Source organism: Pithys albifrons, chromosome Z (genome assembly GCF_047495875.1).
Source record: "Pithys albifrons albifrons isolate INPA30051 chromosome Z, PitAlb_v1, whole genome shotgun sequence".
In the NCBI taxonomy this organism is placed as follows: domain Eukaryota; kingdom Metazoa; phylum Chordata; class Aves; order Passeriformes; family Thamnophilidae; genus Pithys; species Pithys albifrons.
Window position 1 is genome coordinate 42,499,775 of NC_092497.1, and position 25,724 is coordinate 42,525,498.

General features: G+C 38.7%; 1 protein-coding gene across 1 annotated transcript in view; it reads left to right on the forward strand.

Moving 5' to 3' along the window:
* The first annotated feature begins 2,892 nt into the window (after window positions 1-2,892).
* The window catches only part of LOC139685029 (atrial natriuretic peptide receptor 1-like), a 39,901-nt gene continuing 17,069 nt past the window's right edge, over window positions 2,893-25,724 (forward strand). The window contains 9 exon segments of the mRNA XM_071581550.1: window positions 2,893-3,090; window positions 5,794-5,893; window positions 8,753-8,885; window positions 11,768-11,903; window positions 14,290-14,394; window positions 14,995-15,097; window positions 16,658-16,803; window positions 22,114-22,186; window positions 24,403-24,547. Of these exon segments, the coding sequence (XP_071437651.1) occupies window positions 2,893-3,090; window positions 5,794-5,893; window positions 8,753-8,885; window positions 11,768-11,903; window positions 14,290-14,394; window positions 14,995-15,097; window positions 16,658-16,803; window positions 22,114-22,186; window positions 24,403-24,547 (1,139 nt within the window).

A 25,724-nucleotide genomic window follows, 5' to 3' on the forward strand; every position in this document is an offset into this window, starting at 1 on the left:
GCAGCAAGCTTCCAGGAGAGAGGGGTATGCTCAGGGTCCTTCTAGGCCATGTCAGCATTGTTTCCTTTTATTACTCACATAACACACAAAAAATAGAGATTTTTCCAAGAACAAAGTGTCAGCAAGCCATGGGGAGATTCATGGGCACCAGGCCTCTGGCTGCTATTTATGTCTTTGAGAAACTCCTCTTTTTGAAATTTTAAAAAACAGTGAAATATTATATAAGAACTAAATTCCAAGTGAAATCTCTGGAAGGAAAGTGTAAGATGAGAACACATCTCAACTCCTAACTAATATTTGACAGCAGAGCACTGAAATACTTCATGGTAGAATTGTTTGACATCCCATGCTTTTTGCTAACCAGACTGCACTGGAAATTATTAAGGATAGCATTATGGAGTGTACTCTCTGAAGGGAGCGAGATATCAGGAGAAAAAGCAACTAGCAGTAGACCTAGAAATAAAAAAAAATTGAAATAATGGAAAAGTCCTCTTAGTAAATACTGACTTAGTATGCCCACGTTTCTCCTTGCAGTAAGTTCTCAAGTTTTCCATTCTGGAACTAGCATATGATTGAAAAAAACACACATGTGCCAGGGATTTCAATCAAAGTGAGGCTGAGCCCTAACTAACATGGTATTTGCATGTGGCTACAAAAGGATACCTTATTTTATCCCAACAGGTATACTGCATCAGGTATTTGTGTTTCAAAATCAAATCAGTTTTCTTTTCTGTCTCTTCTGTCAGCATTTGAGCCACTATTTCTTGTGTTGAAGCTACAGTGTAAATGGTAGATTGATCTCTGGGTGCTAAACATGCCAGTCAAAAAAAGTTGCTGGCTCTCCAGTGTTTTCTGACAGAAAGAAGGCATGCCTGACATCAGCAGAGAAAGTAATGTAACCAAAGAACCAGAGTGTCCTGAATGGCAGAGAAATCTTTTCAGCTTCAGTAGCTTACAGAAATCCCGAGCTTCTCCCATAAGACTAGTTCTGACAACTAATCAGTCACAAAACAGTCCACGAAAATGGCATTATGCCATTATGCCACGTTTGCCAGGTTCACTCCACTTGAGACACAGATTTAAAAAGCTCAGTGAGACAAAGCCTCCATCAGCAGAAAGACTGTGGTGTTAAAGAAAGACTAATTTTTACTTTTTTTTTTTTAAACTATGATGTTTATTTTAATTACAGAATTAGAGTGGTCTCATAATTATAATCCTTTTCTTTTTTTTTTTTAAATCTCTCTTTATTCCTGTATTGTGTTGCTGAAACTAGAATGATCTATGCTGATCCTCTTTCCCTGTGAAGAAATGTGAGAATATATGTATGTAAGACCTTGATATATAGCAACTGGCCAAAATGAGATGGGCAGAGGCTTGATGCATGTAAAAAGCATACAAAACAAGCTAACTACTCTCTGTGCAGCTGGGACAAGTATTTAACTGAAATTACAGCAAGATAGAGTTTGATGGGGCAATTGGGAGAACTTTCTGACAAGGAAGAGTAGTAAGGCCGTGGCTTACACCACTAAGGAAGGGGTTCAGGCTACAGTACTGAAGGTCATTAAAAATAGGTTAGCAAAACATCTCTCTAGCATTACACATGCAGAAAAGTTCATGACTTGAGGAAATTAAATATTTTGGATCTCTGTTTATTTGTGGGCTTAGTTGGAAGAGATGATCGAAAAGGTTAGAAGTTCCTTCAGTTGAGACACCCTGTCTCAGTGATCATTAGGAATTCCTAATGTCTCAGGAAGTCCTAATTGCATGAGATCCTAGGTATGTGGAAGCAATTGTGGCTTATGAGGGTGTCTTTTGCGGGGAGAGAAGGGGTGTGTGCAATGCTAATAAAGGTGCAGTGCTAATGTACATAACAATACAGGTTTCAGAAAATCATTGAAGAATTCCGGAAATAGGAATGAGTAACACAGTGAGAAGTGAGAAGGAGAAGAAAAATTCACTAAGGTAAAATGCAGTTTTCAATTGAATGCTGCCATTACCAGTGGAACGACCAGTGGATCTTAGGAACATGATGCAGGTTAAGAACAGAATTGTACCTCAGTACTATTTGTCACTGTTACCCAGATCCTCCATAGTAGATGTTAAGAACATCCAAGGTTTGTATTCTTAAATGCTGCAGACATCTGTAACATTTCTGCCTGTGTGGGAGGACTGAAAGATGGGAGGCATTTGAGATTATCAGGGATATTCTGCTTGGTTTTTTCCCAAACAGTAAACCTCAAATTATTCTGTAGCAATCTGGGACCAAGTTTCTTAAGCCTTTCAAGCAGTCATCCTGTCAAAATTAAATTCATTCTCATATTCTCAGACTTGCTGAATACCCTTTGAACAACTACAGCATTGACACACTGCCTTATAGAGACAGACTCACAAAGATTTATTCAGGAAAATCCCTTATGCAGAAGTCTCTATAAGTTATGTACTCAGGCTAGGATTTTCTAAAGTTTAACCTGGATCACTTTGAAAGTGAAATTCTTGTTGGCTTTTGTGAGAACTGAGAGTTTGGTTTCTGTTACCCACTCTCTTTAGAGGTTTTAAGTAATATTTTATATCAAATAACTAAACCCACTAGCATTTTCATCTAGGGAGACTTTTGATCCAATTGTCCATTTCATAAGCAGCAGAAGGCTTGGAGGACCAGCACCATGGGGAGAGCAGCAAGGAATTCATGCTGGAAGGCATTTACAAGACAAAAGCTGACACCCTTTGTCTGTAGGGTTGCATGACCTAGGACATCAAAGCCCTTCCTGCAGGCTAGAAACGCGTAAACAAATGGTTAGGGCAGTCCAGTGAAGATGTGCTGTGGTCTTGTGGCCTCACTAAAGCCCTGGGAATTTCTTATGGCTATCCAGTTCATCAATTTGTTATTAGGAAATGAGTAGAAGCCAACCATCTGCTGCCTCTAAACTCCCAGGTGAGAAGGTTCTCTACTACACTGCTTTTCCGTGCTCCATATGTGACAGCTTGTGTATCAAGAGGGGGCTTTCCTTAAACCAGGCGGCGCAGAGTGGGGAATCTGCCTGGCGTTGTTCTGCGAGGAAACCACTAGAGAGCAGTGTCGGAGCGCGCTGGGTACGCCCCGCGAACGCCGCGACTCGAGGAAGCTCTCGTGGTCCGTGACGGTCCGAATAAGAAGGGCACTCAGACTGTTCGTCGTTTAAAATGATCTTGGAGCTCTCCCTATAAAATGAGAATGGTATGGGTATTCTTACATCCTGGTAGATGTTGGGAGCCGGGAACTCTGTGGCATTGAGTAGGATGCCAAGCCATTCACAGGATGAATGTACTGGGCACAGTGCAGTTTCATGTCAAGAACTTAACCTTTAGCTACTGATTTCACAAAAGACAACACAGTTCTGATAAATGGTTTCTTTGCAGAGCTATAATTTTTAAATATCAAATAACCCCTGGTAGTGATTTTTTAATGTGGTTGGGGGCATGGGGGTGGGGGGTGTTTGTCATGGTTTTTTTGGGGTGGTTAGGCTTTTTTGGGTGTTTGGTTTTTTGTTTGTTTTAAAATAAATGTCTTGAGCTTGTTATCAGGACAAGACCATCTGGAAAGTTTGAGTGCCTGAATAAATAAAAAATTATTGTCAAGGGTATCTGAAGCTTTCATCATGATCATTTTTGTTTTGGTTTATTGGTGGAAATTGCTTTCCTAAATTACTTGAAACAGCAAATCCTGTTCAGCATTATTGTAGCTGTTGTTATTATTGGCTACAACTATCACATATTTATATTTTTGTTATATGATTATTGAGACATTAATAAGAATATATATTTTTAAAAAACATCTGCAGTTATATTACTTATACTTTTAAAAATATCTGTATTTTCCCTCTGTTTCTTTCACAGAAGAAGGTATTACTGAGTAAACTAATGAAATGGAAATTATGTAGCTTAAGGGATCATCTGAGCACAGCCAACACAACAGAAATACATCTATAAACAGGAAGTGATTTGATAAACTTAATTTCAATAAGTAGACATTACCTGGCAGGAGTTTTTTTTTTTCAGATGAAAAGATCCTTCAAAGAGAAGAAGCCAAAGAACTGTGTTATTTCACTTAGGGAATCAAGTGGCTGTAGGTAATGTATGCAACGCTGGGTCTGACTGTGCTAATAGACTCATTTGTGGTATGACGCAATGTTAAGATGTTAATGCAAATTATGTAACTGCATAAAACTTACAAACATTAAAAGGAGCCAATGTAAAGCAAATATTATTAGGTTTGAGATGTCTATCTCATTTTATTCGTATTTGTTGAGAGTTATAGTTAGACCTGACGAATATATTACTCACTGAACTGTCAGTCCTTTCTTTTTACCAAGGTACTTTTGTATTTATATTGCAAAATAGTCCTCACTGGTTTTCTTTTAAAATTTTCAGTGTTTAAATGCAGAGGTGGTAATGTGCTTCTCAAATAGCTGAGATAGTTTGGTAAATCAGATAATCACTAGCCATTCCTTATCCATCCATCTTTAATTCAGGATTCCCATGTACAGGTGGCCACTCTCCAGGAAGTCTGAACTTGGTGATACACAAGTAGCTACAAAGGTAGTATATGATATTTCCAGTCCTTGAATCATAATATCATGTGAATATTGACAGTGCCATTAAAGAAAATAGAATTAGTTTGGTAATCTTTTGGCTGCCGTAGTGTCTAACAAGTTGTAATCCTTAGCTTTCCTGCCAGCAAATTCCTCATTAAGTACAAGATATCATAAAACGCACCACCAGTAAAACCTCTCCAAGATGTTTAAGTAGGGTTGTTTTAAGCAGGTAATTGTAGAGGGGGAGTGGGAGGATGGGGGGTGGGTGGGAATGGCATGTTGCAATTTGCTACAAGACTTCCATATAGTGAAAGCTGTGGTTTTGGTGAAACGGTCACTATGAAGCACAGGAAGACAAAATGCAAATGAAGTTTAGCATCTCACTACAAAGAAAATTCTAACTAAAATGTAGTAGTTTGTTCAAATATCTCTTTTATGAGTTAATCCAAACAAGTATTTTAATTAATCTACAGAACTTTCAAGATTAAATAGGCATAAATTGCATTTTTTATGCAATTTTGATGCATCAAGTCCAAGCATTTTGACTAAGGTTCTTAGTATCATGTTGGGCTGATAGCCAGAATTTAAGGGAAAACACAGGGAAATACTCAGGCGAGCTGAATTACAACTGATGATTTGTATTGGTAGTGGCTTCAGCAAACATAAATAGTCATGGACACACCTATGTCTTTATTGTAACAGCATGGCTACACAGAGGTCTGTTTCACCTGTGTATGTAACAGAACACTTTGATAGAAGTTGTCCTACACCTTCAGACACCGAGAAATTGAAGTCATAGGGTCTCATACAGTTCAGGTTGGAAGGAATCTCAGAAGACCATGTAGTCAACCTCTGGTCTTACAGTTTATTTTACATAGGTGATCTTTTCTTGCCTTGGAGTTTATACACCTCTCCTCCTCTAGGCCCAGTTATGTCTCTGTGTTTATTTCCACAGCATTGATTCATCTGCCAAAGGGTAAGATGCAATAAAAATCCCCATTGCTTTTCCACTTTTAAGCTGAAAGGGACACAAATTTTACTAGTCTGAGAGCAAGGCTGCCCCTAGGACAGATGGTTACCTTCAGAGAGGTTCAGCAGAGGTGAACAGGTGGCATTTCTACCCTGCACCATGAAGTGGCATAGGGGAAAAGAGGAAAGGAGGCAGAACAGCTGCAGCAGTTGAATTGCCAGGACCAGCCTGCCTAGCAACACCACTTCTTAGGCAAGGGTATTAGTGGAGGGGTGGCATGATTTAGATAACAAAGATTATGACTGTTGGCCCCTGGAAAAACCAAATGAGTATAACATGCTGGACTGTGGAGGTGAGTGAGTCATAAAGCTGATCAAGAAAAGTGATATCTTACTTGGGAAATGATTGAAAACCCAAAATTGAAATATTCAGAATAATACCTCACTTATGATTAATGTTATCCATTGTGGAAAGCAACTGAATCAGAAACAACCTCTCTTCCCAGGGAAATAAGAGAAAGAAAACAACTAAAAAGTACTTCAGAGGAATTATTTGTCCAGTATTCAGTGGTTCCAACAGAAAAAGTAATAGCAAAAGCTGAATCCCCAGAAAGAAATTGAGAACATTTTCTTTCTCATTAGAAAACCAAATGCAATTTAATCTATCCAAAGCAGGCAGGCAACTCTGTGTTGCAGGAAATCTATTGAGTCAATGCTGAAATTTTGTAGTGTCAGTTCAAAAGTGGACTGTGCCTAAGCTCTCCAGACAGTAAGCAAAATGAGATTCCACATGTCCATGCTTTTCAAAACTGTGTTTAATGAGTACTTATTAAAACCCCTGACATTTGTAGCCATTTACTCCTGTCAATTTAAAAAATTTATGTGATGAGATAAAAAAAATAAATAGAATAATTTTCATATTGGTAATTGATTGAGATGAAAAAGTAGTTAAAGAGAAACTGATATTTAGGAAATTCTGTTAAGTATAAAAAAATTTTATTATGTCTTAGAGATGATAAAACAGTAGAACAGGTTTCTCAGAATGGCTGTGGTTTCTCCATTCTTGGAGATTTTCAAAACCTGACTAGGCAAAGGCTGGAACAACTTCCTTTATGTGACCTTGCCTTGAGCAACACAGAGTTGGACCAAACGATTTGCAGACGTGCCTTCCAATTTCAACAATTCTGTGATTTTGTGACTCTGTAACAAATAACTAACTGATCTAAAGGAACACTTTGTTTATCTTGCAAAAGATAGGACAGAGACAAATGTTTCAATCGAGTTTTTAGGAAAAAAAACCAAGGACACCTGAGAAACTGATACTGATAAAACTCTCCAGGTAATACACTGCTGTGTCACACGCTGAGCTCAATGTTATATTTAAACATCTTCCAATTCATTCTGTTGGAACAGTGAAATTCAGACTATCTAGATGGTTTTAACTAAGACTTCTATCCCTCTATGAATTTACTATTGCTTTAACATTGAAACATCTATTTACCAGTACAGATGACTTGTTTCAAGCTAATAATCAAAGTGTGAACTGAGTATAAGGAAAACTAATGTAAATTGCTTAATTAACTTACACCTTTTATAACCAGTTTTCAAATTAACTTCAAGCTCTATCCTGCCTTTTTCTTTGTGTTTTCCTTGCCATTTTCTGGGCATTTGCTGAAAGATACATATAGTGTAGCTTCATTGCTGTGGATTTAACAAAAGTTCTTCAAAGCTTTTATATGTGGGACTGTCTAATTATTGAAAGAAGAGTTTTATTTAGCTTTGTGAGATCTTTAAAGGGAAGTAGAAAGTAATTTAACTAAAATTTCTGCTGACCTTTTCCCTTCATTCTCACATATTTGCTGAAGATTAACTGTCTTATCTCTTAGTGCAAATTTTTGGTGCTTTTAAAAAATCCTTGTATTGTAGTTTCTGTCTTAGTGTTAGCATTTATAATGGGTTTTCACTTTTTAAGGGAGATGGGAAATAAAGAGATTGTCTTACAATTTGCCTATGAGTTATATCTCATAGGGAATTATGTTTAGGGACAACAATAGTGGCTTCAATAACAGTGCAAGTGAAGAATATACTTGTAAAAACAACTACAGAGTAACAAGAATTCATATTTGAACAACAGAAAAAAATGAGAATCTCTGGTAAGGCAGGCTTACCCATCCTTTGCAGAAGCAATTTGATACTTCTTGACAAACTGAGAGCTGTATGGTTACATGCTGTAAGTAAAGTGATATGGAGCAAATTAAAGCCATTGTTCAACAATATGTAAAAAGGTAGGTGAATGTAGTGGAAAGATTTTGATAGTGTTGTTTAATATTAATTATTAAAAACCTCTACCACCTCTTAGCTCATTTCATTCCCAGGTCCAGAGCAGGTAATATGGAGTCCCAGGGAAAAGAGAGACAAATAATCTTTCCCACTGTTAAGTGTGGAAATGGAAAATGACAGATGTCTTAGTAACATTCCTTCTACTGTCCTCTGTTCCAAATGTGATAGGATTTTATAAAATAAGAATTTTTTCTTAACTGTGTAATTATTAGTATAAATAATTCATGTCTCATGAGATTGAGCGTTTTGACTGAATTTCATGTGTAACAGAGTTGTTTGTTCTTGCATAATAAAATGTATCTCAATGAAAGCAAACAAGAATTAAGAGCAATGTTCATTGTGTGATCAAAGAGGAAAGCAAATTTATCAGGACAAGCAGCAATACATTATACTGGAAACAAAGCTAATTTACTTAAGATGAACAGATTTTTTTTGTTACATTTCTCCAATGCCAAGATCTTTTCTAAATGAGTGTCAGAATTCTTCAGTTAAAGTGCATTTGTGTTTACATTTACAGCCAATAAAATGTATGTTTGGGGCTTATAAAAATCAATGGAAAAAAACCTCAGGGTATTACTCAGAGGGTAGTGGGGCACTGGAAGAAGTTGCCCAGAGAAGCTGTGGCTGCCCCATCCCTGGAAATGCTCAAGACCAGGTTGGATGGGGCTTTGAGCAACCGGGAATAATGGAAGGTGCCCCTAGCCATAGTAGGAGGACCCATGGGATTAGATGGTCTTTAAAGTCCCTTCTAAACTGAACCATCCCATGATTCTATGAATGAAAATCACTACAGAAGAAGTTTTACATTTGTATGTATCTGTTAAGCAAAATAGTGTAGCAAATATTTTGGCCTGTGATCATGTTGTTTCTAGGACTGGAGATGACATGGGTGCAAAAGCCTCCAGAAAAGGCTGTGAGTGGAGAATCCTTCAACGTGACCTATGCAGTCTTCGCTTCAGACAGTTTTTATCAATATGCAGTGCAAAATGGAATCCTTTCACACAGGTATTACTTCCCATAAAAATGTTGTCATGGTCATGAGTATGTGAGGATTCTGTATGTAGATATTCAGTAATATGATTTGAACCTATGCTGTGGGGCTCCTCACTATATCTTTGTATCTTTTGAGGTCTCTTAGAGCTCTGTTCACCCTGATATTTTCCCCTCTGCAACGACTTTGCTCTCAGAGCAGCTGTCCTGGCATGCATGCCTGCTTGGTCAAAGTTAGGGCATGTCACTACTGTCTCAGTACAACTCTGAACATCACCTCTTGCCTTCTCTACACATGGAATTTATAACTGAAGTTGAAATATGAGTCTTAGACTAACTGCATCTTAAACTCATTTTAATTGTACATGTGATTGAAGTGCACAAAATTGATACGACAAAGAGGCTAGTCCAACCCTGAATCCACTGAATTCAGTAGTAAACCTCTTTTACTTTCTATCGGATTAAAATCACTCCCAAAGCTTATATACCAGCTCTGGGACTGTGTCATTAACTGTGGACATTGGCAGTTAAGTAGAGAATGGTTATGTCTCCAACTCCAGATCTACAGATCTGAATCTAGACTGCAAATTCAGGGCTAATACAGCCTAACTTTACACTTTTGTCTGTACAGAGCAATTCTCCATCCATGTAAAGCAATACCTGGGACAGAGGCTGCAGCTGTACTTTCCTACTTTCTGTGCTGTCAGTGTAAGAGATGTTTATGGAAAACCACATTTTTTCTCTGCCTTGCTCAGTGTTCACATTGCAAAGTTCACATATAAAGGATGTTATCTAGAGATTTCTTTTGTTATATTGAAAGATGATTAATAATTCATTTGCAATGACAAAAAAGTTGTTTGGGTTTTTTTTATCATCTGTGCACTGTGTTTACAAAGTTTTGTTAAAGTTGTTTATCATGTTTTATGAAATGCATGGCTAATAATAGTTCCAAGAACTCAGCCATGATGCAGTTTTTTTTACTGCTTGGAAATTAATCTCATTTTACTGCCTTCCCAGGAAGACCCACTCCCTGAAATCAGTAAGGAGTTTGGATTTGTGTACTTACACATACCTTGCACGTAGAGACAGATGGCAAATAAATGAGAGAGAAATCAATGCTAGAGTTTTTCACTGCACCTGATTTTAACTATCTAGTTGACACTTAAGGTTACAACGGCTGACCCAAATACTTCTGAGGCTGGAAAGTCTATGGACATCATCATCATAGTTGGGTGAAGTCAGGATGAAGTTACTGAACAAAAAATATAGAATACAGCATAAATTTTAAAAAGCAACCCTAAAGTAATGTGTGTGATGAAATTAGGCTTCAACTTGACTGCATAATTCTCTTAATTCCCAGTATGAAGTCAGATTTTTATATTATATCTGTTTAGATGTTCTGGGGGTTGGCAAATTTGTTTATTTCAGGTTACAAATACGTTTATGCCTTTGTAAGTCTGGTCATGAATACAATCTATGTTAACCTTATCCTCTATGTTTGTGTTTATTTCATACAAGAAACACAGTCTTCCATCTTAAATCTACTCATTACTGGCTAGGTCTTCTTTCTGAAGGCCTATAAAAAGAAATCCATGTGTTCTGGAATTGTTTTAAATAAGTCTGGCTGTATCTACTGAGTAAATCATGTTTGCAGAAATGAATTTATCCTAAAGCCCAATTTTATGAGGGTGACAATCCACTGAATGTATAACTGAGGAAACACTGTTGCATCACACGTTTCCAGGTGACTACATTCATCTTTCAGGAATGAACTTTCAAAAGTTCTTTTGCAGAAGAGTCTATTCAAAAAATCTGCTTTTTGCTCTAATTTTTGGTTTGAGGAATTGTATCTGATATTACTGACCAATATGCTTCTTTTCCTTGAAAATTTCAGTAGTAGAGCAAAGACTAAAGCTAAATGGTCTGTAGCAATTGCTTGCATAGATGAAGGTATATAATTGAAAACACTGAGACTGAAAGTAGCCAAACATGTCCATGTCTGATAGTAGAAATAAAGTAAAGGTGTCTTTAACTGTGCCAGATGAAGTAATACCAACTAGTATCACCTGATCATGAAGTCAGGCTGGGGAGAGGAGTGGAGGTTGGTCTCTGCTTGCAGCACAGTATCTGCTAGAAGTCCCTACTGTGTGGCAGTAGGCAGTGGTCTGGTTGACAACAATTCCCATTGATCCAGAAGCACTTCAACCAGAAGCAAAGGAAAAGAGAAAAATGGTGCAACAGTGTTTATGTCTCTGTATAAACTTTTGCTGCTAATCTTTCTGTGCAGATAAAGAACGAGCTCTCATTTGCTTGTTACAATTTCTGTGAATGAGGTATGGTTGTAAAAGCTTTTCTCTCTCTCCTGCTTGGCTAGCAATGCTACTGCTTGTCGCAGGTTTGGCCTAGCTGTTGCCAACCCTGGACTGGCCCCCCCCTTCCCCCTCCCAGAACCTTCCCAGCAAAGGAAAGGAAAAAAAAACTGAAAAGAAACGTACTCTAAAGAAACTGAACTGAATAAAAAGAATAAATTATATTTACTAACATTTACAAACCACACTGTATACACAATACATAGGATCCCACCTCCCAGGGGAGAGGGGAAGGGAGAAAAGGGGATTGATTAGCTGGGAAATAGGGAAGACACCAACCCAACCTAAAGAAACCGAATGAATCAAAACAAACACAATTAAAAACCTCAAGTAAGGGGAACAAGAATGAAACAATCTCACCCAGGACAGGAGAACCACCAGGGACCGAAGGGACCAGACCTCCACCACCTCCCTCCAGCTCCTCAGCCAAGGAAGGGAAAAAGCAACAAAAACCACTCCCCCACTGCTACGTGGAAGACACGTGTGGAATACTTGTAACTTCCTTAGATACAATGGTTACTGAGGAAGCCATGGGTCAAACCATTACACTGCTGCAAAGGAATTCTGTGAGGAACATGAATGCCCTGCCAGATGGAAAGATGCAAATGAGGACAACTGCTGTGTCTACCATGCCAACATTCATTCCTGTCCTCTGGCCTTCATGGTTAGTGTGATAGTGCTGCATCACGTGCTCTGTTCTTTTTATTGGATGAGACATCATTGTAACAACCAGGTTCAAGTTCATTAAGTCTTTCTGTGATGACAATTAGACCAAATCTATGGTTCACTAAAACCACTGTGGCAGTGTCTGTCAGCTTCAGAATTTTTTTGCACTGGATGCTAAGGCTGCAAAGCAAGTGGCTGGATCTTTGGTCAAGGCAGTATTCAGAATCTCTCATTGTGTTTAGTGTGGCCAGTTTCATGTCTTTCAGATAACCTGACTCGGATGGCTGTGCAGTCCATAGAGAAAGAAAGACAGATCGTTGCATTCTAAAACAAGCAGGGCAAATTGTCTTTTGGAGGTGTTTCTGTCTCTTCAGATTACAGAGGGACCATGAATGATTTACTTGGATTACTGGAGTTGAGGGGGATAAGTATCACTGACTGGGATTTGTGGAACAGATGTCCTGAGATGGAATGATTTTTGTCCGTTATATGAGAGCAAAAGGAGGCGTACAAATACCGTATAACAAAATTTGTTCATGAAGTATAAGCAAGGTCCATTTTTAGCCTGTCTTCTTGTCCCATCCCTCTTTGAAATGGTACTTAAAGTTCTGATTCTAAAAAAAGATTGGAACACCTCTATTTTTTTTTAATTTGTGAGGTAAGTCTTTTCCTAGTCTGCACATCTTGCAGCTGTTTCATGTACCTTTCTGTGTAAAGGCCTGGTGACTCCACAAACTCTAGTTTGCTTGATGGCAGTCTGTCACAGGTTTGGCCTAGCTGTTGCCAACCCTGGACTGGCCCCCCTTCCCCCTCCCAGAACCTTCCCAGCAAAGGAAAGGGAAAAGGAAAAAAAAAAAAACAGAAAAGGCACGCACTCTAAAGAAACTGAACTGAATAAAAAGAAAATATTATATTTACTAACATTTACAAACCACACTGTATACACAATACATAGGATCCCACCTCCCAGGGGAGAGGGGAAGGGAGAAAAGGGGATTGATTAGCCGGAAAATAGGGAAGACACCAACCCAACCTAAGGAAACCGAATGAATCAGAACAAACACAATTAAAAACCTCAAGGAAGGGGAACAAGAATGAAACAATCTCACCCAGGACAGGAGAACCACCAGGGACTGGAGGGACCACACTTCAACCACCTCCCTCCAGCTCCTCAGCCAAGCACAGGGAAGAAGCCACCAAACCACTCCCCTACTGCTACGTGGAAGACATGTGTGGAATACTTGTAACTTCCTTAGATACAATGGTTACTGAGGAAGCCATGGGTCAAACCATTACACAGTCCCTTCTGAAAGAGTCCTTTTATTAATGACTCCCTGAGAGCCTTAGCTGATACCAGGACTATGGTTTAAAAAAGGAATCCCTTCTGGAACCATCACATCAATACTTTTGTCTAGAACCATAGTAGAGAACTTCAACATCCCACCACTGTCATGACCTCTCCATTATTTCTTACTTTCACAATTAGTTCTGCTCGGAATTGCAATATGGAAATCGCAAAAACATGTTAGCCAGCATGCATCATCTGGCTTCTTAATAGTACTGTAAATGCTTCAGTTCCTGTTTAGAGGAGCTCTAAGCACATTGCCTCTCAAACAGTGAGGCTGTGAGTATCTGTAAGATTGAACATACACTTCAAAGCAAGTTTTTTTCATTGTTTGAGTGGAGTTTTTGGGTTTTCTTGTTTTGTTTTTTTTCAGTATCATGAGTTTTAAAACATTTTATTTTGGTTAACATGTACTCCATTTCTTTTGATTTTGTCTATTTCTTACAGTCCTTTGAAACATGTGCCTGAGGAAATACCTTGACTTAAGGAGACAGACTTAATGCTTTCAAAAAAACAAAACAGTACAATATCCTCAGACAGCTAAAATAATTCTCTGTGGTTACAGTTGTAGGAGATTTACATCTTAATAGGTTTACTGAGAAATGTTGTGCTGTGCCTCCCTTCCTCATTAAAGAGAAGGAAAAAAAACCTGCTCTGTCAGAAGTGAAACTTCAATAAAATACCCCTTGGGAAAAATATTGCAAGTGAGATGACTGTGGTTCTAATACACCAAATCCTGAAAAAGGAAATTAGCTTCACAGAGTTACTTACTCTGTAAGTACACTACTAAGGCTCGTGTATTTTAAGAAATAACAATATTTGTGAGATTTTAAGTGAGTATAGGAACAATTGCTTCTATCTTATTTTATCTTTTGTCACAGGACAGTGTTGCTTGTGGTTTTGCATATTAATAGATTTAGTTATAAAATATCCCTTTATTGTGTTAGAGAACATAAGTAATTTTGAGAAGGTAAGAAAAGAGTAGCTAGGACTTCCCTAGTGTTGTAGTTTACTGACATAAGCAATATGTCTACTAAAGGTTAAAGGAGGAATTTGTGGTCCATGGATCCCAGATGATGGCCAGATATTTACTCACACTTTGTCTACTGCTGGGAAAATGAGCCAAAGAAACTGGACTGCCAAGGTAAAATATATTTATTGCATATAGGATTTTACCCAGTTTGCTCTTTTTGGAGCTTACTTGCTAGTAATTTAATCAGTTCATGTATATGTTCCCCATATCATTTATTTGTGTGTTATGTGTGTAAGTGATGCATATAGCCAAGTAATAGCAGTTCCCGACTGACTTGATTTGAAAGTAAACTTAGGTAGTTAAGGAAAGTAATGGGGATAGGAGGAAAATGAATATGATGATCTGTCCACTTAAGGCCCATACCAACAATGCATTGCACTACTGACTGAACTGTGATGCAGGTTCATATGAACATTAGGGGGTTTCTACCTGTCAGAAATAACAGGGAAGCAAACATGGCAGAATGCACAGGGCTGATAGCAGCCCTGTTTGGTGAGAAGAATGCACACCAAGAGGGGAACCAGACCAGCCTTTCTCACAAGAGTTGTCTCTCTTGCTTCTGTTGCTCCCCCCCAGTGAAGGACACCTGCCCTTCCCGATTCTGAAAAAAATGCACGAATTCTTTTGAAGGACAATCAGCAGTTCTTATTGTAAATCCTACTGTATGCAAGTGAATCTTTGATGCTTCTGCTTTGTTCACTTGTTTGGCAGGTTGTTCTAGTTCACGTGAGTGTGACCTCTTTGATTGCACACATCAGAGTTGGGAAAATGCAAGCTGCTCTGGAAGCAAAAACCACAGTCCTTCCTGCAGTAGGTATGATATAAAATGAAAATGTGAGGGAATCACTTATTGACTCTAAATCTTAATGCTTTTATCATTCATGCATGGTTACCAAGGGCAAAAGGACCTGCTACCCTAAATTAGCATTGAAAATACACAAATGTCTTCCTAAAATTATTCTTACATACCACTGAACATCTGAAAAATTGTTCAAACTTCTAACATCTATTACTTTTGAAGAGCAGAAAGCCATTCATGTCAAATAAGTAAAGTCAAATCAAATACCATTACCAGTGGCTTCAGGTACTGCTAGGCTTGTCTGCAGTTTGTAGGGATGCGAGAATTTTCTTCTAGCTAATATTTTGAGGATCTGGACATTCTTCATCTGAAGGGGAGGAGACAAGTCTTAAGCATATAGGTAGAAATCCATATTGGTTCTCATTTACATTAAAATAAAATTGTTCCCAAAGGCATCCGTCTTTATTCACTTTAGTATAGCTGTATGGAGGGAAGCAGAAATAACAGTAACAATTCTCTCAACAATGTAAAATTTCAAAAGTGGGCTTTGTTTAATAAATTAAACACACAACCTGAAGAAAAATATTGGTTAAAGCATTGGTTAAAATGTCATCACATTGCTCTTGTTAGCTACTCTTCTGGAAATTTGAGGATATATTTCATTATGGTATGGGAAAAAATAAGTCAAAAAAAGACTGAAGGAACTCCATTGTGGATGGAGGTATCTAGCTGTAGAACTTTCTATTTATTTCTAGACAACAGCTGCTGAGTTTTCCAGGAAACTTACAGTGTATCAGAAAAGAAATTTTAAAAATGCAGCTCCACACCTGAGGAAGAAAGTGACTTCTATTATTCTCCTGGTATTGTACTGGAATTAGTGAGGCTGAGACAGAATTATTACTGAGCAGTGAATTTTGTTTTGTTAAGGCTTTTTTTTTTAAAGTATTACATAGTGACAAAATAATATGTTTGCTCATCTCACAAGGCTGAGTACAGCATGATATTAGTTTAGTCATAGAGGTAAAATTGAAAGACTGTTCAGGACATGTTAGGAGCAGTTCTGTCCTTTAGGGGTTATGTTTTAAATCACATTTGAGGCTCCTGATAATTTATATAAGACCTTGAAGGAAAAGAAATCCTTAAAGTATGAGTTGCAAGATTTCTTTTTGCAGTCCCCAGTGTCTTCTGCGGCTGAGGAAAGGTCACTGGCTTCTAAGGCTCACAAAAGGGCAGATTAAGTACAAAGAATGCCTTGATGATCTTTGAGTTTCAGAAAAACCCCCTATTAACAATGAAAAACAGAATAGTATATGATGTAGTGTTTTATACACAAAACATGTCAAAGCCTCTGATGTAATTAATGTTTCATCTGATCAAAGAGATCCTGTATCACTTCAGAAATTCTGATTGCTCTTTCAGCTGCTGGGGTGGTATCTCTGACTTCTTCAAAATTTATTCTTTCTGGCACTCTGAGGTTTCCCAGCTCAAGAACCATCTGTTTAGACCTGGATACAATGTCATGAATGGATAAGGCTTCCTTAAAATATTCTGACACGTGTTTCCTTTTCTAATCAGTCTGTGGAGACGGCTTTTGTGACAAAGAGGAAGGCTGCTCTATCTGTCCAGCAGATTGTGGGGAATGCCCACTTTCTGCTGATGCTAGGACAGCAATTGCCTTGCCAATATGTTTAGTCTGCACTGGCTTCATTTTGACAGTCATGGTAAGTATCCTTTCTCTCCTTTTCTCTAACTTCCATGGTTTTAATAGAGTGGAGCTCTCTCTTAGTAGAGGGATAGATATTCTGCATCTCCAGAACCTTTGTGCTGTAAAAGAAAGCAGAAAGAAGCAAAACAAGTTTTAAGGCTTCTTTATAAGAGAAGTCTCATTGTGCTATGATTTTCCTTCTGTAGGAGAGGAGACTGAAGAGGAATGTAACAGAGAAGTGGGTATGTAATTGTAAATGAAGAGGTATTTCTAAAGGGAAGTAGGGGATGCCAAAAAAGCAAGGGTACTTTTCACTCACAATTAAAACTTTGTTATGAAATTAACTGCTTAAAAACCCTAATGACACCAGAATTATAAAAGAATTAAAAAACAACTTAGGTAAATTAATTAGGGAACTAGATCCACCAGAAACCATTAAACCTCAGAGTCCAAATACAGCTTAAAATGCAGAACATTCAACTTGAGATATTCTCAAAAGAAATGATAGAAACAGGATCTTTTTTTTCTATTCTGGTTGGCTGGGGTTTTTTTAATGGGCTCATTTTCTTATTGAAACTGAACCAGCTTCATTTAGTTCGAAGTGAATAATTTTGTATAATAGTTATCATCAGTTATTATAATAGACTTATGAAGGAAAAAACCAAAAGGGAATGAGGAGAGAGGAGTGTCTGAATATTGGAGAAGTAGTTTGGGTGCCTTTGAATGAAAAAGTCTGTATAAAGTGTGAAGGCCATTCTATTATGGGTTATTACTTCATAGTGCTTCTGGGAAAGATGATTTACATCCCTTACGTGTCTGCATCTTAAAAAAATACATCTATGAATTTCATAACATCAGTTTAGCAGGTGAATATGGCAGTAGAATCATTATATTGATTATGTACCTAACAGATAATTTATTTGGAGCTGGGCCTATAAATTCTTTAAAATGTTAAGCTACTCTTCCTCAGGGATTCGTTCTGTTTCCTTGTTGTACTACAGTTGCAGTGAGCAACAGAGGTAGGCAACTGCACTGACAGGGAAGAAGCAGGAATAGGCTGATGGTCCACAAACTGAGGTACTAAGGGAGGCCCGAATCAAAATTAGATTTTTTTTTCTCTATTCTGTGCCTCACTCTCTGGCTTTGTGTGTTAGGAACAGCAGGACTGTTGAGAACTATTTGAGTATTTATAGTTCACAAAAAAAGTTGTGACAATGAATTTGTCATAAGTGTACTATAAAACCATATGATCTGATAGAAGTGTGAAATTGGACAGATCACAAGTTCAGACAGTTTGAAATAACTGACATTTGCATTTTAGAAAGAACAATAGAGTTTCTTGGCCTTGCATAAGTTTATTTAAAGGTCTTGTAGTAAAATTTACCTACTATTTCTACTATTTTTTCTGTTGGTTTTGAGTTTGTATTTTTTGTTCTTGCATTTTTATTTACATATTCATGCTAAGTTCTTCAAAGGCAACATCTTTTAAAAAATTTTTATTGGTTTTATTGTAGCAAGATAGAAAAGGTTATTTTATCCAATTCAGTAACTGATATAATGTAAAAAGAACCATCTGGAAAACTAATGCCTTCTTTAATCACTCAGGTAGAGGAAAGGATTTGTTTGACATCAGTGTCTATAAGCCAACCTGGTAGTCACTTCTTGCTAATACGTCTTTGTATACTCATACAAGGTAAAAGTAGGTTTCTTTCCTTGTCATGGGTTCACCCAGGTGGGCCTAAATTTGGGCTCTGGAGTTTGGACTAGGCCGAAGCTGTCAGCTGACTTGAGCTGGGCTGAGCTAACAGCTGACCTCTTCTAGCCAGTAATTTTGTATTCCATACCACATTATGACATCATCTCCAGGGAAGTAGGAACCAGTGTGGGAGTGGTTAAGGCAGTCGCTTCTCAGCCCTCCTCTTGGGAGGACGCACGATGCTGTCCTGGGGGGGGATGGAGAGGACCAGGCCCACCACTGGCTCACAGGGTATCTCAGGAAAGTAAAATGTGTTGTTCTGGGTCTCTCCTTTCTGCTTGAGTTTGTCTCCCTGGGGAATAAGTCTTTTCTTAAATAATGTGTAGTTAAGATAGTAGAATTTGTGTGTTTGTTATGAAGTTGAGGTGCGGAACTTGTTGTTGCAGATTTGTGTGATTGTATATTTGTACTCTCTTCTAATTGTCTCTTTCTTTCTGTGAAAAATATATGTAGATTTAATATAAATGCGGTTTGAAGTGTTTTTTTCTTTCCCCTCTCTTTTCCTCCCTTTCCCTGGTGTTAGGAGGGAGGCTTTTCTCTCTGTGCTTGGGGGGGTTGGCAGTTGCTTATCTCAAACCAAGACAGTTAATGGTGCCGAAACCCGGGAGCGACGGAGGACCTTGGCGGGTGTCCCAGAATCTTGGCACGCTTCCCGGGAGGATTGTTGTAGAAACATAGAGTGATAACTGCCTTGTTTAAGTACATCCAGAACAGAAAATGTAAACAACTCTCCCTTACTGTTGAATGCTTGTTTTCACTGTTTCACTGTCTTTGTGAGTTCAAACAGCTCGACTGGTGCCTGCTGTGACTGTAGCCACTGCAGAAAAGAGAGGCCCATGTAAGCTGTTCGTGTGTGGCAAGACATGGCTGTTTGATTTGAATCCCTGAGGACTCATCATGTGAATGCTGATGTGCCCAGGAGCCGAGCTGATGAGGAGCATCTCACCTGGACTGGCATGGGGAGGAGGTGTTCCTGGCTCGATGGGCCCATGGTGCCTCAGGCCACCTGTAGGTGGATAAAGTCGAGGGGTGGATTTAACCATGAACACTATTCTTAAGGTTATCCACAGTTGTGAAGCGTGCTTGCCATTGTGAGACCCCAGTGAACAGGGAAAAGAGGAGCTGCGGAGCCCCCTGCAGAGAACCCTACAGATGCGGCGCCCGGAACCAGCGCCCGCAGTGCTGAGCGACCCACAGGAGCCAGAGCTGTCACTGGCGAGGCTGCCGCCAGGGCTGCGAGCAAGCCATGAGAGGCCACGAGCCGTGAGAGGCTGTGAGCCGTGAGAGGCTGCAAGCCATGAGAGGCTGTGAGCCATGAGAGGCTGCGAGCCATGAGAGGCCTTGAGCTGTGAGAGGCCACCAGCCGTGAGAGGCCACGAACCGTGAGAGGCCGCGAGCCGTGAGAGGCTGCAAGCCGAGCCAGGGCTGTGAGCGAGCCAGGGCTGGCGAGCCGCCGGGGCTGCTTCTGCCTCTGCTGCTTGCTTGTGCTGCTGTCGGGGCTGCTTCCGAGGCTGCCAAAGCTGTTAGGACTGCTGCTAAGGGGAATGGGTCACTTGGTGAACTGTAGTACTTCTGTGTGACCGAGGAGAAAGACATGAAGAGAGGCCTGCGTAAGCTGTTGATGTGTGGTGGGACACTGCCATTTGAGTTGAATCTTTGAAAACTCGTCGTGTGAGTGCTGATGTGCCCAAGGGCTGAGCCGATGAAGAACATCACACCCTGGACTGGCTGGGGGAGGGTTGTTCCTGGCTCAATGGGCTTATGATGCCTCAGACCACCTGTAGGTGGATGAGGCCAAGGGGTGGATCTGACTGTGAACACTATTCTAACCCGAGTGGGAAACTAAAGACTCCTGAGGAAAGGATGGTAACCCTACTGAAAGACATGAATCATCAGATAAGATGACCTGAGTAGAACTGCTTTGTTCCTGTCTGAAATATCTACCCCATCCTAATGGACTCTTAGCCACATTATGGAAGGGTGGAAGACAGCCCAGGAACAATAAAGAGTGTTTAAGCATGAGAACCAAAGATATGAGTGACATAATATGGTATGGAATAAGGGGGGAAGAATGTCATGTGTTCACCCAGGTGGGCCTAAATTTGGGCTCTGGAGTTTGGACTAGGCTGAAGCTGTCAGCTGACTTGAGCTGGGCTGAGCTAACAGCTGACCTCTTCTAGCCAGTAATTTTGTATTCCATACCACATTATAACATCATCTCCAGGGAAGTAGGAACCAGTGTGGGAGTGGTTAAGGCAGTCGCTTCTCAGCCCTCCTCTTGGGAGGACGCACGATGCTGTCCTGGGGGGGGATGGAGAGGACCAGGCCCACCACTGGCTCACAGGGTATCTCAGGAAAGTAAAATGTGTTGTTCTGGGTCTCTCCTTTCTGCTTGAGTTTGTCTCCCTGGGGAATAAGTCTTTTCTTAAATAATGTGTAGTTAAGATAGTAGAATTTGTGTGTTTGTTATGAAGTTGAGGTGGGGAACTTGTTGTTGCAGACTTGTGTGATTGTATATTTGTACTCTCTTCCAATTGTCTCTTTCTTTCTGTGAAAAATATATGTAGATTTAGTATAAATGCGGTTTGAAGTGTTTTTTTCTTTCCTCTCTCTTTTCCTCCCTTTCCCTGGTGTTAGGAGGGAGGCTTTTCTCTCTGTGCTTGGGGGGGTTGGCAGTTGCTTATCTCAAACCAAGACATTCCTCAAAAACATTTAGAAATAAATGAGATGGTTTAATTTTGGTTCAATTAGCTCTAGATTCGATACAAATTTCTACCTATATATATCGATACCATCACCACACCATGTCCCTTGTGTATTATCTTGGCTTTTGTTACCTGTTTCAAAGAAAACATGCATCATTCCTAATAAAATTCCACACTCTAGAAAATGCTATAACAATGGTAAAATGCTGCTTTGGTTTGATATTTTGGCATTGATTGCAGCCATAAAAACTGTATAATTTAATCTGCTGTTCATTTGAAAACATGTGTTTGTATGTTAGTTTTTCATGTCAGCTCTACAGAAAATCATAGATTAATGCATTCTTCACAAAGTAGCCAGAGATTCCCTAGCAAATATTCTTTATGCTAGAGTATTTGACATAATAAGGCCTAATTTGTAGATTGTTGGGTAATCCTATTACAGGATATGAGATATATTGTTCCTTATCTTGGGGTTGGGATGTTGTGTGTTTTTGTCATGCTCTTACATAGCATAGAGCATGTCCGTGACATGCGATGATGGGAACCATGCATCTGATGTCCAAGCTGAGATGTAAATGCTTAAAGAATGTCAGTAATGAAGAGTTTATGAGTTTATGCAAAAGATTACATAATCAGTTATAGAATATAAACTGTACAGTTTTAATGTGTTTATTATATGCTGTTTTCTTCTAAGCCTGTTATTAATGCATTTGCTTCTAATGTTATTCACAAAATGTATGTTGAATTCTTAAATATTAGATTTGGTGTAGATACTTACAAATTTTCGTATTTGATAAAAATAATCTCTGGTTTAATTTCTTCAAAGACACTAGGGCTACATTAGGAATGAATAGCCCTTTTGTAGTGGTTTCAATATCAGAAACAAAAGATGCTTTGGCATGAAAGCTGGATTATAGACTTCACCTGCATCAAACAAGGTTAGTAACTTGCCATAGTGATACTGTGATCAGTTTCCTTAATAATTTTGAGCAATAATCTCAATTATAAGTGCCTCTTTACATTTTAAGGGTCTTACAAAAATGAACCAATTTGTGAAAGATATGTCCAGTGTTTCATCCCTGTAACCTCTCTGAACTGATCACTGATATTTTTGTTTATTGGAGCTTTAGATGTTAAAGTTATTTTAAATAGTTTTCTCGTTTTCATTTACATTGATTTCTCAAATGAAAAAGACATGCCTACCCAAAACAAATAGATAAACTCTGGGTTTGGACAAAATAAATTACAGTTGCTTCAGTGGATGTATCATTCTGTATAATTGGTCTGACTAATTTTCCCTGGAACTGCACAAATATATTGAGGAATATAATATGATCTTAGTTTCTCTCAGTGTATCTATCTATGACAGACTTGCTGCAAAAAGTATTTAATTGTGGCCAGAGGTTTTTCTTTCTATTTTATCTTCTGAATATAAGCTATGATTTAATTAGTTCTAATTCAAAATTAAGAATAAATTCAGATGTTATTATGTACTTTACCATGCTACACTTAAAATAGGCATAGATTATTTACTTTGCTGTTCCTTGATTTAGCATTCAGAAGGAAAACAATGCCTAGACCCTCAGAAAGAGTACATGTGTGAAAATCTACTCAAGTTGATTGCTCTGTGCTGAGGCACACCCTCTTCATGTGTGTGTCTGTGAGGAATTGCTTTATCTGTGTTGTGTTACTGTGTTGCTAGTGTCAAGATGTTCTTGTGATATCGTAGATACTTTCAGCCTTCCACTTGAACATTAATTTCTGTAAAGCTTTGATATGGTATCTTTGTTGGTGCAAATAATAGATTTTGGTTTAGAAATGAATTTGATTACATAAACCAAAATGAACTTCAATCCAGATTCATGAAAGCCGAAATGGAGAAGTGTCTTTCAATACAGCAGAAGTAATCAAGAGCAAATTTTCAGTTTATAGTGAATTAGAAAATGCCATAAACATCACATGTGAGGAGCAACATTAGAAAGAGACAGGGAAATTAGAAAGAAGCATGATCAAAAAATAACACATCAAAAATTAATTTGAAAAATCCAAGAATAAAGTCAAGCTTTCTTGGAGAGAAGCCTGCAAAGCAACAAAACTGTTTAAGACCTAGGAATGGTAATTAATAACTTAATGAGGACTGATAACATTACAAGATTTGGTAACAGACAGAATGTCTTCTCTGGTTAGAGCTCTTCAGAGGTAGCCATTGTACCCTGAAATGCACAGTTATCTAAGTGTAAACACATCATTAGTGCTCTACATAGTGTATGCAGCCTGTACTATGAAAAATTAGCCTTATCTTTTCAAGATGACTTCTTTTTTTTTTTTTTGGTGTTTCACACCATATACAGAGATATAGATGTATATTCTTAACATATACACTCTTATTCTTGAAGCTGTCTTGGGGATCTTTAATATATTTCTACATGGCATGCTGTAGAAAGGCTTAAAATGTCAATGCAGTTTTGAACTGCGTATGGATAATACCATGGTGTGGGAACATGGCAGTTTTGATTCAAGTTGAGATGCTGAACTTTCTTGGCAGCACTTTATTGGATACTTCCGCCAGGGAGAGTTGAGAAGTAATTGACTAAATCTGGATTTTAATTGGAGATGGTGGTATGGTATGTAATTAGTTGAATTTGTTTTGAAGTCCCTTTTGTTACTTTGAGCTGGTTGACAGAGAGTGAAAATCATACATTGAGATCACTGTGGGTTTTTTCGTCTTACTGCATTGTTGTCTATTTTGACTTTCCTCTGGTGTCAGAATCACTTCCCACATTTCTGTACTTTACAGTCTTCTAGGAGCTCCAAATAGACTTGTTAAAGTATAGCACAGGACTTGCTCTCCTTCCCTGGATTCTGTCCTCAGCATCTATGTAGCGGCAAGGGCTAATCATCTCGGGGGCAGAAAAATAAAAATTGCATCAAATCCTTAGCATTAGTGAGAAAGATCTCTGGCAATGAATTACCTTTGGGACTCTTACTTTTCATGCAGCAGTCATTTTCCAAGCAATGATTTTCTGTCTTGTTAACAAGAGCAGCTGAGATGTAAAGATTTGGAGAATTCCCTGTACCTGTTTGTCTCTGGAGTCTCTAGCTGTGGAATGATAGGCATCTTCAGGTGTCTTTCCTCATCCCATTTCCCATTTAGATTGTATCATACAGACAACAGGAAGCATGATGAGTGCTCCCTGTGCACCCAGTAACTCCAGTGTCAGCTGTATCACTGCTCTGAGCTCTTGCACAGCAGCTGCCAACATGTTCAGGAAACAATACTTCACCCAGACTGGAAGATAGTAAGTCAATGTATTACTCATTTACTTCTTGCCATTTTACTATTGATAGGCAATAAAAAAGCTCCAGTTTATCTTGTTAGGCCAAATCTGGAAAGTTAAGAGCATCATCCGACTTCTGTGCTATATATTGGCTGTGCAGTATTTTATATGCCAGGCTTCTGAATTGGCTTTCATTTCTCCTTTTCTCTTAGGGACTGCATTCTGATAATGAGTGGCCCTTGCTGTTCAAATATGTTTAAAACCAAGGCGTTTATGCTGCCGTTTTTCTAAAATTAAGGCAAAGCACAACTAGGTTCTTTGCACTAAAGAATGGCATCCTTTACAGCAGCACATTAGAAATCTTGTCCTTAAACCAGCTGATGTGAGGATTCAGAGCATTTCCCCTCTGGAGCAAATTATAAAGGTGCACATCATATATCTATGTAGACAGATGGTATAGCCATATCCTGCTACCCAGAAAGCAAATTTTTCCATAAAAATAATATAAATAAGGAGTAGCAGTGGAACATGTGCAAAGATGGAAGTAATACCTATCATTGGAATACACAGGGCAAGACCTGTGCTTTGCAAGATAAAGAAGCTTATTTAGGATCATTGGCTCGGGGGAGCAGCTGCCTTTTCAGCATAGATTGTGGAAAATCACAGCCACTTCATTGATGTAACACTGTGTCCAGCAGTGTTGTTTTACAGGAGGCATTTTTGCCGCATCTTTCTTAATGGTGACATTTTCATCATCATCATCATGACCCAAAGTCAAAAACATCCATCAAAGGTAAGAATGGGGCATTCAGTCTCATTGGCAAAGTACATACAATAGCTACACCACAGACCCCACACTCTGTATTTATATACTGGTGTCTTGGGTTGAGCTGGCAAAATGCCAGCTGTCCAAGACAGAGTGAAAAGGGAAGAAGAGGAGAGGGAAAAAAACCCTTCAAACTAGGTTTATGCTGAAACTAACTATATGTATTTATACAGAAAAGAGAAAATTAAGAGGAAACTACAATATAACACACACTTACACAAGTTATGTTTAACAAGAAATAACTTCCCACTTCCCAGTAAACACAAATTCTACCATTTTAACTACAAATCATTCCAGAGAAGTCAATTCCCCAGAGACAGACTTAAGCAGAGAGAAAAGCTAGGAACAAACATTTTACTTCTCTAAGATAAC